The 14,994-nt window shown below is 31.4% G+C and overlaps 1 protein-coding gene across 2 annotated transcripts in view; it reads right to left on the bottom strand.

Moving 5' to 3' along the window:
* Positions 1 to 14,994, bottom strand: part of Iru (E3 ubiquitin-protein ligase Iruka) — a 113,339-nt gene that overhangs the window by 72,827 nt on the left and 25,518 nt on the right. For both annotated transcript variants that reach the window (XR_012757402.1, XM_075373263.1), the window contains exon 4: positions 11,947 to 12,078. Coding sequence is in view for 1 of the 2 variants with exons in the window: in XM_075373263.1 (XP_075229378.1) it covers positions 11,947 to 12,078 (132 nt within the window). In the remaining variant the exon portion in view is untranslated. The remainder of the gene's footprint in view (positions 1 to 11,946; positions 12,079 to 14,994) is intronic.

The raw sequence follows: 14,994 nt of genomic DNA, 5'->3' as shown, positions 1-14,994 counted from the left end.
ATAGAATAATTCACATACAAAATTCTCTCTCTGTACTTCAAGCAGAATAATTTTATTATAATTTTAATGTTCAAATAATTAACTGCCATCCACAATCAAAATCATGATTCAATTTGCCAGTTTTTCATCCTAAGAATATTCAAATCAAAAATTAATAAATTATAAATGAATATATTTTAATTCCACCTATTCTGTTTTAATGATCCACTTATCCACTACATTATAAGAAATAGCTAACCCCACACCAAATTTAGTTCCCTTCATAGGATAAAACAGTTAAATTATCATTTTTCAAAAATTTACTGATCTAGCACATTGTCTTTAAAAATATTACTCGTTTTTGACTAAATGTACATAATTATTTTTAATATCTATATTACATAATAACCAATTATTATTTTATACTAGATTATTCGTGTTCAAATTTCATAAAAGAGATGTCCACTAATTGCTTTTTCAAGTACACATAACTACTGAATATACTACATTTCTGCACTTTTCAATTAACATTATCAACAAAAATTACTTGTACAACACTTTAAAAAAAGAATGAATTTATAAAAATGTGAATTATTACAAATACTGTTGGAGGTTCATAATTAACATAAGCTACGATGTTATAATAAAACATCCAATGATAAAACATCTAATCAGTTTTACTATATTTTATTAACCAAGATGACAACATGAAAATCCATCTGACTATTATAAAATCAATCTGACTATTATATAAAGAGGAAACAGTTGTTTGTACATTAGCAAAATCACAAGAACCACTAAACTACCAAATTTTAATAGTAGCTTCATTATGTAATCTGGAGTGTCATAGGCTACATTAGATTAAAAATTATTTATTAAAACATGTAAATAATAAATAATCCATTACAGTGCTACACTTCTCATTTGGGCCATGTATTTAAATTAATGTGTATATGGTACACAAGGAGAACTATTCTATTCACATTTTTATGATAAATTAAAAGTGAATTAATTTATGCCAACATAACCAAATATGAATTGTATTTACATTTACATTTTCTCATGCTGCAAATTATAAATGTTTATTTATCATTCAATTGCATTATTTATTCGTTTCTTTTATAAGAATTGACTTGATTGTAAATAGAATACTTCATCAAAGTATTCTATATGTAAGTATGTTTTATTATAACATTATAGCTTATTCTAATTATGAACCTCCAACAGTATCAGCAATAACTCACATTAATTTATTTTTGTACTTAAAAAGTAAGTAGCTATCTCTTTTGTGAAATATTTATTCTCTATCAAAGAAAAAACAAATTTCTTTCAGGATCACTATCAATCATCATAAATTAAACAAACAGCTAAATACAGACAACATCGTAAATTATATCGTAAATGTGTATGGGCAGAGTCACGATACAAACCAAATGTCTTACTTAATTTGCATGTACAAAAGTACAATGAATTTTGGACAATTGCTGTGCAGTGGAATTATCAAAGTGTAATAATGAAACTTTTTAATTATTACTTTGTATTTTTAATTCATAATTTTACAGAAACAGATATTACAGTAACTGGAATAAAATATGTTGAAAATGAGCTTCTGCAACATCAATACAATATTCCACAAGTTTCGATTTGTTTTCAAACACTAACCAACTGATGTACTGGAATGTCTTGTACAGTATGTCGTTATTGCGGTTTTTAGTTCATCAGTCGTGCATGTTCTGTTGCGACATACTGCTTGTTTCAACCTCCCATAGAAAGTAATCTGGGGAGTCACATTGGGCGATTGTACAAGCCACAAATCGCTTAAAATGATTTGTTCACTAAAGACATTTCGTAAAAAAGTCATTAACCTGTTAATGCAGAACCATCTTGTTGTACTGCAGAACCATCTTGTTGGAACCAACCATGATTAATTTCCACTTTGTTAATCGATTAATAAAATTTGTTAAAATAGCACAATAATAATCACCATTAACAGTACTTTTAAAAAAGATTGGACCCACAATGTGCATTCTATTCTCGAACTGACCCAGACTCCAATTTTTGCTTCATGTAAAGATTGTTTGTGTAATTCATGGGGGTTGTTGATCACAGTCATGTATTTTGTGAATTATAATATACCCTTCTAGATGAAATCACACATCATCTGTAAAAAAACATAATGTTACCTGCAGAATTTTGGTCAATAAAATGTTTAAACTATTGACAATTAAGTCTTTTGGCATGATCTGTAGGTTTCATTTCTTGAACATACAATACTTTGTAAGGGAAAAGTTTCAATTTTTTCTTATAACTTTATGTGCAGTAGTAAGTCCAATATTTTGCTGCTGTGTTAACTTACACATTGACTGACTGACATGGATTTTCGGCCATAACATCTGAAATATCAAGTAGTTTCTATCCATTTAATTTAGGTGATCTTCCACTTTCATCAGTATCTTCAACAGAGCCTGCTGTTTGAAATTTTTCAATAAGAGTTCAAACTGCACTGCGATGAGGAACAGGTGTGGAAATTTTTCAGAAAACTTGTGCTTCAGTAAATCTTGTTACCTTCACAAAAGACGTGTTCAACAAGAAAAATGCATTCCTCTACAGAAAGAACCACTATGTTTCTCACAACTATTGATTCAGATAAACAAAATGAAAAACTAAGCACATTCGATCAAATGTAACAAGTGACATCTTGGTTTTTTACCGAGCAACGGTCAATGAACCCACAGGGCAACCAACCTAATGCCAAAAGAAGAGAATGCACTACATAGTTCTAAAGCATACTGCAGAGTGACTTTCCAAATGCACTGTATAATATCTATTCAGTTAATAATATATAAATTTATTATATATCGTTTCACTACATAGACAGTAGAAAATAAAAAAATCTTCAACAAACTCTTTTGGTATTGCAATATGCATAGACAAGTTGACAGCCTGTGAGCAAACCTGTTGAGGCATGCACGGTTTACACAAGAATAACATTATATACTATTACAAGCATCCTATTACAAAAACAGAAATGTTTATTTGCAATTCTTAAATTCTCAAGTTTTAACAATAGCTTCATTATATAATCCAGTGTTATAAGCTACATTAACAAGAAAAATTATTTATTAAAATGTGTAAAAAATAAATAATCCATTACGATGCTGCACTTCTCATTTGGATCGCCAGGTGGCAAGCCACTCCCATAGTTGACTTAACTCCAAAAGTCTTTAAATATCGACCAATTATTTTTTTAGCACATCTGATTTTGAAAAATAATCATTGTTGTTCTAAAATATCCTTCGTCTATTGACTTCAATCGATTTTTGCCTATCCACTGAGAAAACTTTGTTGTTCAGCATATGCTGAAGGTTTTAAATTTGTTCAGCTATTTAGTGGATCAAATTTTATCTTATCTGATTTTCTCAAGGCAAATATTTTGGCTGTAAAAAGCTAAAATCCAGATTGTCTCGGAGAGCACCTTCCAGAAGACATCTATAAAAATGAATGAAAGTTTCAATGTGTGAAGCTAGACTCGAACAAATGAGAATGTCAGCTGCAAATAGAAGTGCATTGAAAGAAACCCAATCGAAAAATGCATTTATTACAATGGACACAACTTCAACTCAGGACATCGCAAATCATCAGCTGAACCTTTGCATCGGCTTGATGACTAGCGTGTTCATTCCATGCAGAACAGACAGTGTACTTCTAGTTCAAGGACTGCTTTTGAATATCAGCCTAATTTTAATTACATCAATTCAATGTATATTCAAATTGGTACAATGAATAAACTATACAATTATTGTTGCGCCAAGAAATGAAAGATGAAGCACCCAGTATGTGCTGCACTGAAGGTACCATTGTAATCATTGAGTACCATTGGAATCTTTCAAAGAATTGATTCTAAGATCTCATCCATTATCAAAACATTTTCTCAATAATGTAAGGAAGAACAATACTCTTATTTCAAATGACTTCTTTTGGTACAATAATTAGGGAAGAGAATTTTATGCCAACTTTTAGAATTCAAGGACAAGTCAACCATAGTATAGAAGTTTAATTCCTATGCCTAATAAAATCATCAATTTCTACAAAAATACTTTGTTTCATATGCTGATAAGTTATCGCTTCGCTCAAATACTGTTCCAAACTTAAAAACAGAATTAATAGAAACTATGTAGAATGTTTTGCAAGAGAATAATAATTTAATCACAAGTTTTTAATAAAATTTGGAAAATATGCCCTCAGCTTCAAGAGATGATTTTAAATTGATTATTCATTATGGTTATGTACCTGCACATCAACATTATAAACTCGTAGACTTCTGATTTTACAACAGATACTGAGAACTATCTGCATTACTTAAAAAAAAATTTCAATCATTAGTATTGTATCAACATTATGGCAAAAATGATTACTGAGTAATTAAATTATATACAAAGTTACATGCTGATGAATGCATACATCTACAAGATTCAGTAAATCGAGATGCCAACATACAACCTGCTAATACTGGCCAATGCATTATTCTTCCATCTTCTTTCAGTGGTTAACCTCAATATATGCATGAGAAAACAAAGGATTCTATGACTTATGCATATACCTCAGCATATTCGTGAGAAAACATATGTATGTATCTCAATATATGTATCAGAACACAGGATTCTATGACTTATGTATGTAAATATGGATGCCCAGATTTATTCATAACTTTCTGATATCTCTTTTATCTCCCAAGTCTCAAAAAGTCCGAAGAAAATCATCTGATATCTCCCAAGTCTCATCTAAAACTGAAAAAATTCATCGACCAAATAACCAAAAAAGGAATATTTTGAAAGATGAATTGCTGTGCATATAGTGCAGAATGGCAAAAGCGAGATTTTGCACTCACTTACTTATATGATTGGAATTAAAATTCAACCTGATGAAATCAATCTTATTATTTCTGTTGAACTTCCAAATATAGATGAGAATCCATTATTATTTGAAATAGTTTGTAACATAATTCATGAACTCTGTGGCGAACTCAATACATTACCACCTTGCATGAAAGATTGCAAATATTCAAAAATGTATCCTCACTCATTCACTTCAGACACAAACTGGTGATAATGGCATCCAACCTATGAAAAGGGTCGAAGAGTCCTGAGGATGGAGGACATACTGCTACAATTAATATGCATTGGACTGTGATTGATATTGACAACAGATGGGTTGTTCCTTGTAATCCATATTTACCAAAATTTTTAATGCACATATTAACGTAGAATTTTGCTATTCCTTGCAGGCTGTTAAATGTACATAGTATATATCAATAAAGGACCAGATTCAGCAACCTTTTCTGTTGAGAAAGATGTAGATGAGTTGAATCATTATGTTTATGATTGTTACAAGTGTAACTCTCAAGCAACTTGGCATTTTTTCGACTTCCCAATCCATGAATGATTTCCTACTTTGGTACATTTAGCTGTCCATCTAGAAAATAAACCATGTCCACTGAAGACAACTTTTTTTAAGCTGAAAATCAATGCAAAACTACTCTCACTGCTTTCTTCAGCCTCTGTCAATCAGTTGACTTTGTTAAGAACCTTTTGTATCCTAAGGTTCCTAGCTATTACACATGGAGCAATAATAAATTCCCTACAAGGAAACATGGATTGGATGTTGAAGGTTTCCCAAGTATCAAAAAAAGTACACCACTTGGTAGAGTGTATACTATTCACCTTAATCAAAGTAAATGCTTTCATCTATGTATGCTTTTACATTATGTTCGTGGACTTACCTCATTTAATAGATTAAAGACTATTAATGACGTAATTTAGTCAACGTTCCAAGCTACTTATGATGCATTAAATTTTTCTAGAGAATAATGATCACGGGAAAGATACTCTTGCAGATACTTTCATTTCTGAGACTCTATCCAAATTGAGATTTATTTTCCATCATTTTAGTCTTTTGCCGTCCTCCTCAATCAACCATTTTATGGGAATCATTTAAAAAAGATTTATGCGAGTCTACCCTGCACCAAGCTAGATGTCACAGCAAAGATGATAGTATTACTTATTCCAAAGATATCTTCTTAGTCTTATTGAAATTGAAGACAAGGTAGTATTAAGTCTTGATGAAAAGTATTTATGTGATTTCAGTTTATCAGCACCAATTTGCGATGAACAAGAAATGAAAACCCCTATGATACAATGTTCCAAAATTCTTTTAATGTCATTGAGCTTCAAGAGAACATAATATATTAAAACTTTCTAAATTAATATCAGATCAGTGCCATGCATTTGAGTCCATCACTCATAATATCCGTAGCGACAGAAAAAAAGTGTTTTAGATGCTCCTGAAGGTATTGGGAAAACCTTTTTGATTAATCTACTTATTGCATATGTTTGATCGACAGGTAGCTAGGCTCTCAGTGTAGCATTGTCAAGCATCACTGCGATGATCCTTGCTGGTGGTAGAACTGCTGATTCAACTTTTAAACTGCCATTAAATCTACCATGTGGACAATAGTCAGTTTGCTCTATATGTAAAAATGGTCCTCTTGGTAAAATTTCCAAGATATGAAATTGTATGGAATGTATGCACTATGATTCATCGACCTCATGTTGAAGCAATTGATCAAACTCTCAGATAGGCCATGTGATAAGTTGATGGAGGCATAACTTTTGTCTTTACTGGAGATTTTCAGCAAAATTTGCCAGTTGTATCGAAAGGAACAAGGACTGATGTAATCAAACTAAGTCTAAAAATCATCACCATTTTGGAAATCTGTTAATAATTTGAATTTAAAAACTAATATGAGAATACATCTTGGAGATGAGGTGGAGATGCAGAATTTCTATTACAATTACTCAGTTTTGGAAATGAAACAATACCGCATGATAATTGATCTGTAACTATAGGTGCAAAAACTAGGTAAGATTGTGCCAACTATTGATACTCTAATTTTTTTAAGTTTATTCTTACAATACTTCTTCGCAATCTTAATCCATCAAAACTATACAGCTGGAGAAGTTGCTCTCATACCCTGTATACCTATGATTCCTATAGAATTACCTTTCCAATTTAAGTGACTTCAGTTTCCAATTAAAGTTTCTTTTGCTATTATAATTAATAAAGCTCAAGGTCAGACATTGAAATATGTTGGAATTGACTTATGCTCAGATTGATTTTCATATGGACAATTGTATATTGGGCTTTCAAGGACAGATAAATTAGGAAACCAGTTCATACTGTTACACAAAAAACAAAAATGTTGTTTACTTTGAAGTTTTTTAAAGATATTTCTCTTGAACAAAAAAAAATACTTCATTTTCACTCCTATACATACTGTAAATAACCATTATTCCAAGTTCTATTTACCCACAATGGTGGCAAGGCAACACCACGAAGGGGATTACTAGTATATGAATACTTACACATATCGATAACACTCAACCGATATATTTATAACTAAATATACAAACTAAATAAAGCTTACATAGTCATAATACCAATCAAATTTTTCATAAGATTAATTTTTTGATGATAAAGGTTTAGTGAAAATATCTGCTGCTTGTTCTTCAGTTGGAATATAATATATATAGATTCCACACTACTTATCTATCTGCAACTAACTGATCTAGTGATAACATGTCATGTTTTGATTGTTCATGGGAAAAAGGGTTTTCAATGAATTTAATAGTACTCTGGAAGTCAATGTATATCACAGAATTTTGATCTATAGCTCCAACTTCTTTCAGTAATCTATTCAACCACACAAGTGATCTTGAAGTTTCACAACCACCGATATACTCTGCTTCAATAGAAGACAAGACAGCTCGGTAATTTATTCTTTCGTATGAATGGTCCACCACTGAATTTTAGTAATGTGCCACTCATAGAATGTCTTGTAATTCTTTTTCCAGCATGATCGCCGCACTGTTTTAATTTTTTAAATTTCAGTTTTCTTACATTCAATACCATAATTTATGGTCGCTTTCAAATTACCTTGAGTATCCACAAACTTTAGTGTGCTTGAGTTAGTATAGCTTCTAGATTTCAGGATGCACAAACTGCATAGGCTAAATTCGGTCTACTCCTTAATACTAAATACATTAAACTACCAATGCCAATGATGAATCAGCTGCCATCCACCAAAGTTCATTAGGATCATTAATGGCTTTGCAGTACCCAATCTAATCATGAATTCATTGATTGTGTACTCTCTTCCTGTAACTAACCCCCATCATCCACATGAAAAAAAAAAAATATTATCAATTTTTCATTATAAAACATCCCAGGATCAGCACAACTCTTCCGTAAATTACAATTTTCAAGGGCTTCAATTAAAAAATTACCAGCATTTTGAAGCCTATTATTTCAGTCCACACAAACTTTTAAGTAATTTACACTTGTATTGTTATATCCCCTGTGATTGCTGCATATACATATATAATTTTCTTGTAAGGTACAATTCAAGAAAGTTGTTTTCATGTGAAATTGTTTAATACTCCAATCACACTGAATAGCAACATCCAGCAGAGCTGTCATAGTTATGTAATTAACATAGCTTAGTGCTCCTGCTATTTTTTTTATTGAGTAGAACTGATAAGTCCTATTCATCTTTGGTGTAATTTATTCTCTTCCAGTAGTTGACAAAAAATTCTCTGAAGGTGTGAGAATCTTTAAAATATTTTCCAGTTGAACCCATGTTTGATTATCTTCAATGATTTCTTGAATGAAGTACCAGGACCCTGCAGATGGAAAAAGTGTATTCAATATTCCTCTTCATTTTCATGTATTTTAACTGCAATGACTTTGCCTGACACCACTTGCCATCTTATACGCAGCAGACATAATTTTTATATTTTGGTTTTGGTAAACCTAAAAAGCAATCAGAAACAATAACATCCTTGCGTACAGATACTAACGTAAATGTTTCTGATTCAAAGGTCGTCCGGACCTTCAGAATACATTTCTGATTTGTTGGAACATAACAGTGAAAGGTTCTTGTTTCTGGGATTACTGTGATTACCTGAACTGAGGTATTCTTCAGTCTCTTGAACATCTTTACTAATAAAGATGTTCACTGATAAAGGTTCAATTTTTAATATTGTCTTTGTAATAATTGTACATTTCAAAAAGTATAACAATTTGATTGTTGACTGTCCTTTGACGGCTTGCTTTAGTCACAGGCCATTTTACAATTTTACCAATACAATCACATGATCCTTTTCCATGGTATGAGGCAAAAAAATTCCATTCAGCAGCGATTTCAAAATCTTCTTGATGTAGCAAAAATTTATGATTTTTTTTTTGTTTTTATACTGGGCTGACGAGCCATCAGAAAAATAAAAAAATTGTTTAACTTGTGGTAACAAGTGTTTTTACTTTATTTATAAATTGCTTTTGGAAGCACAATGATGTAGCATTGTGCTTCAAGCACTGACTAACCTCACAGTAACTTTGGCTTTGTAATTTTCCTTTTTTTTTAATTATATGAGATATGGATGTACCATGACATAAGTTTTTGACCAGTGATATGACTGGACTTCATCCTATATCACAAAACGAAAATTTTGAGACAAGTCTCCCATTATAATACAGTAAAATTTGAAAAAACAACAATTTGTAAACGTAACTTCAGTAAATAACACAAGATTTGGTTAAGTAACAAAATGAATTTTGAATTCACTAAGATGAAATTCCAAGTTTAATCTTTCCAAAAAGCCCTTTTTGACTTCTGCATGATGTAAAATAAGAATGCTATAGCTCATGGAAAAAGTGACGACAATGGCTGTTTTTACCTGTTGGCGAGTTAGAAAATAGTCTATTACTAAAGAAAATTTTTTTTTTAAATATAAAAATTTTTTTTGGCCACTACAAGGTGGGTAGTTATATACTAAATATAAAATCAAAAATAGTGATGCAATAAAAATTTTGAAAATTTTTTGAATTAAAATGAAATACCCATATTTAACAACCTTTGATTTCATAGCCTCCTGCCTCATCATAACCTGTTGGGTTCTGTTGAAATGATTCATCTCAATATTGCGTTGGTTCTTGAATTTTCTTTCTATTTCTTAGATTATATCGATATTTTCAATTATCAATAATCTGTTTCTGTTGTTCATTTCCATGTTCAAATTGTGAAAAAATATCCTCATTTTGTCTATAATTCACAGTAACTGAATTTTGTGAATTGCTCTCATTTTCATTCCGTGTTTTCTGCAATAAGGGCAGGTCCCATCATGGCTGCTGCTCTCCACCAAACCTATCGCATCCACTAATAAAAACTCCTTCTCATATCATGTTCTTCAAATTTTGAAATATTACCCACAGGCAGTTTATCTTCTACATCATTTGAATTTGACAAAACACTCTCATCCTTGCTTTAACTTGAAATTTCTATTCATTTTTTCATGTTATCTTCTTTGGTTTCTGTAAAAATTCATTTATCAATTTTACTTCCCTAGAAATACAAATACACTTTACTTAAGGAAAGTAAATTCTAAAACCGCAATTAATATATCCATAGTAGATTTTGCATCAAATTTCTTTTGCTTCTATTGAGGAATCTACACAAACGGTCTGTACTAAAAATCTTCAAGTGATGAAAATAATTAATTCTTACTCAAAAATCATTACATGAGTGATTTTCCTTTAATTTTTGTTGATGCATTTCTATTTAATGTATATATTGCAGCAAGTACAGCTTCACCCCCATAAAAACTTTAATAGATGAAACGAATAACTGACTGAAGTCAGGAACATGCTCTCTCACATTTATTTTTTGATAGATATAAATTTTAACTTTTGACAGAAAGACCCTTTATTGATTAGATTAACCTTCAATTTTCCTTGTTTTTTAATCAGTACCTTAAATTTTAATATCATCCCTGCAGCAACATTTTTAAAATTTCTATTTGTTAATTGAAGTTCATAATGCAAACATTTCTTTTATAATTTTGCTTGTTTTCTCTGCTTGAGGTAAGTTGTGCCAAGTGATACAAATACAATCAAAATCTTTTGGTAGTGTTTGCAGCAAACGCATAAATCATTTTCATTAACTGGATAACCAAGTAACAAACATTTTTGTCTTTTGTCTTGGATTTTACTAAATGATTCTGCACACCATCTGCAGATTCCCACTGGATATTAAGAAACTGATGTCACAATAAATCTATATTTTCAGTAGATCAAATATAATAATCGATTTAAATATAATTGAAAATATTTTAGTAGTTATTTCACCATATAAAAATGAGATCTTAATACAAAAATATGTTTTTATTTTCATAATGATCCGTTTAAAAAAGCTTTTATAAAGAGGAAATTCTGACAAGGATCCTTTATCTACATTTTAGTTATTCTACCATATAAAGGTGAAATATTAACATAAAAATATTCTTTTATTTTCTTAAAAAAAGCTTTTATACAAAAAGGGAGATTCAGTGTTTCTGGTAATTCAAAACTACTGATGATTTATCACTAGGATCAGGATTAATCAGTCCACTATGGACTACATGTTCTTCAATTATAATCACGATTAGGTAACAGACTTTTTCTATTAAACACTAACTTAATAATTAATCATACCATTCAGATTTCCATCAAAGAAAATAATTGTAATAACACAAGAGGAAATTCTGAAATAGCCTTTATTTTTCCTTAAGAGAATAATTTTGTTTTTTAGTATGTTTAGGTAAACCTAGAAAATAAGCAAATGAAATAACATCAAACCCAATGGCGCTACAGAATGAATGAAAATAAGCAGGGTATTCAAAACAGTGAATCAACAAACCTGGTTAACCATACAATGAAACAATAACTTGTTTAGCAAAAATCCCTCTTTGATCATATCTCCATCTGTTGTGTTTAGGAATTAATTTCTCAGATCTACCTAATAATTATAAGTGTTCTTGTTTCATATTCTTGTACTCAATATTATGCTGCTTAAGTAACATAAAATATTACACTCACACAGGACCATTGGTGACATTTGTTGTTCCAGCAGCATTCCGTAACTGGCCTCCCCAACCACCACCAGCTAAATTAACTATAAAATCCTGCAGTAAATTCTCAACTGGTGCCATCTGCCTGTTTCTACCAGACCTGAAACAACATATGAGAAAATAAAATTCATACTTGATCAATATTGGTAAAAATATAAAACGATAAACCAATTTTATCAAATTACCTGTAAAACGTAGCTGAAAAAAATTTGAGCCGATTAAATGATTTTTTTAAACATATGAATAATATCAGTACATCTACCTGCTTTATCAATCTTAAATCTAATCATTTAGAATTTTTCCTGTTTTTATATACAGTAATGGACTGAAAGCAGTCAAATTCCTTAATCCAAATTGAACACCTTACACTCCTAAGTAATTTGAACCAGTTTGTTTTTAGTTTATCTAAGGAAGAAACACATAAATATACAGCTCTTTTCTTAAATGTGTTGATTTTTGCTAACTTTGATATTATTGTATGCACAATGCAACAAACACTGTGGTTTTATGTTTAGATTAAGTTGTACATACAACTTAATACATACATACATACATACATACATAATACTATGAGCAAATTAATAATACAATATACCCAAACAATACATAATTACGCCCTACAAACTTTTGCTTGGGGCATAAAAAATTATAATATAATTTTGGGTACAATCGTTACTGAAAGTTACTAAATGTTGAATTAACTATATTTAGAGAAAATATCTACGTTATGAAAATGTTAAGTGAAACACTGCTACAACAAAATATATAAAAAAGAAGTAAAGGTCTAACATGCTATAGCTAAAAATTTATTAAATTATGAGGGCAGTTTAAAAAATAACCTTCATAGCACTAGTACAACAACCATTGACACATCGATGTACTCTGATCGTGCACTTCCAGTTGTGTCAGTGAGTGCTACTTACTTTAGCCCACTCACTAGTTATAACCTAAAAATATTGAGCGCTACAATAGAAAATCGCATGAAATGCAAGGTGTGTGCTCTGTCATAAAATTTCTTTGGGCACAAAATGTTTCAGCAGCACACACCCATCGTCAATTGTGTACATGTATGGCCCAAATGTTATGAGCAATGGTGTAGTGCGGCAATTGGTCTGATTTTTTAAAAATGGAGGGACAAATATCCAAGAAGAAGAGAAGAGTAGTAGGCCTTCTTTTGAGTGATTATTTTGTCAAATTTTTTTGACTTTTTTGTTTGACAAAAAAGTGTTTTACAATCTCTAAACTTTCTGAACAACCACCACAAATTTCTCATATGATTTTGTACAAAATTGTCACCGATAAATTAGGCTACCGGTAGTTCTGTGCTCGGTGGGTTCCAAAAATGCTCAGAGAGATCCATTGAACCAAACTAATTGACTGACTCTGCCTTAAGACTTCTTTCCCGCTATAATGCGAAAAGAGAAAGTTTTTTGAGGAGAAGTATGACTGAAGATGATACTTGGATGGCCTATATGAACACCAAAAATTAAACACCAATCGAAGACCTGGGGGCCATACCAGTTCTCCATACAAGCCAAAGAAAGCCCACCAAACTTTGTTAGCAAGGAAGATTATGGCTATGGTTTTTTGGGATGCCAAAAGAGTTCTGGTCGATTTTATGGAACGTGGTATGACAATTACTTTAGCAATCTATGTGAAACTTTGAAGAAACTTAGGTGAGCCATTCAGAACAAACATAGCAGTATGCAGTCATCCAGTGTTGTTTCTTCACATGACAATGCCCATCCAAGCAGTGCTCTAAGAACTCAAGAAATTTTGAATCAATTTCAATGGAACATTTTTTATCATCTCCCATCCTGCTCGGACGGACATAGACAGATTTCATCTCTTCACTCACATGAAGAAATGGCTTGTGTCACAGCACTTCAATGACGACGAACTTCAAAATGCCATGAAAGGTTAGCTAGGTACCCAGGTGACTGAATTTTATGAAGATATTTTTAAATGGAGATTGAAAAATAGTTAAAAGCAATGTTTTAAAAATGTTATTTATTGCTTTTGGCGAGTCTGCTATGAGTAAAGCAAGGGTTTACGAGTGGTATAAGCGTTTCCAAGAAGGTTGTGAAGACGTTGAAGACAACAAGCACCCCAGATGCCCCAGCACATCAACAACCGATGAAAACATGGAAAAAGTGAAAGAAATGATTATGAATGATTGCCAAATCATAAATAGAGAAGTCACTGTAAATTACTGATGATGTTGGGATATCAACTGGCACGTGCCATGAAATTTTTTTTGGATGTTTTGGGTAAGAAACATGTGACAGCAAAATTTGTAAATTTTGAACAAAAAAATTGCGCAGAAGTCGCTAAATGAAGTCAACTACGATGGAGAACTACTGAAACATGTCATAACAGGTGATAAAACATGGGTTTATAGATATCATGTTGAAACTAAGGCTCAATCATCCCAGTGGAGGCATTCTAGATCAACAAGACTGAAAAAAGCTTGACAACAAGTACAGTTGAATGCGAAGGTTATGCTCACTGTGTTCTTCAATTTTAACAGTACAATGCATCATGAGTTCTTGCCACAAGGTCAAACAATCAATAAGGAGTATCACCTACAAGTTCCAACACCATTTGTGTGAAACAATCCGAAAAAACTCCCGGATTTGTGGTAAAACAATTAATGACTTTTGCACCATGATAATGCGCCTGCTCACACTTCATTGCTTGTTCGTTAATTTTTAGCCAAAAACAACACTGTAATGATACCCCAGCCGCCATATTTATCAGACATGGCCCTGAGTGATTTTTTTCTATTCTCAAAAATAAAGATAACCTTAAAGGCTGTCATTTTACAAGCAAAGATGAGATAGAAAGCGAATAGCTGAAAGATCTAAACACTATACTAAAGAACGAGTTCCAGAAGTGTTTCAGGGATTGGAAAAAGCGCTAGTTTAAGTGTATAACTTCTAATGCGGACTATTTTGAAAGAGATAACATTATTGTAGGCGAATAAATAAAATTCTTTCCAAAAAACAAAAATTCT

Source organism: Lycorma delicatula, chromosome 1, assembly GCF_047948215.1.
Source record: "Lycorma delicatula isolate Av1 chromosome 1, ASM4794821v1, whole genome shotgun sequence".
Taxonomy (NCBI): domain Eukaryota; kingdom Metazoa; phylum Arthropoda; class Insecta; order Hemiptera; family Fulgoridae; genus Lycorma; species Lycorma delicatula.
This window is presented reverse-complemented; position numbering and strand designations above follow the sequence as displayed.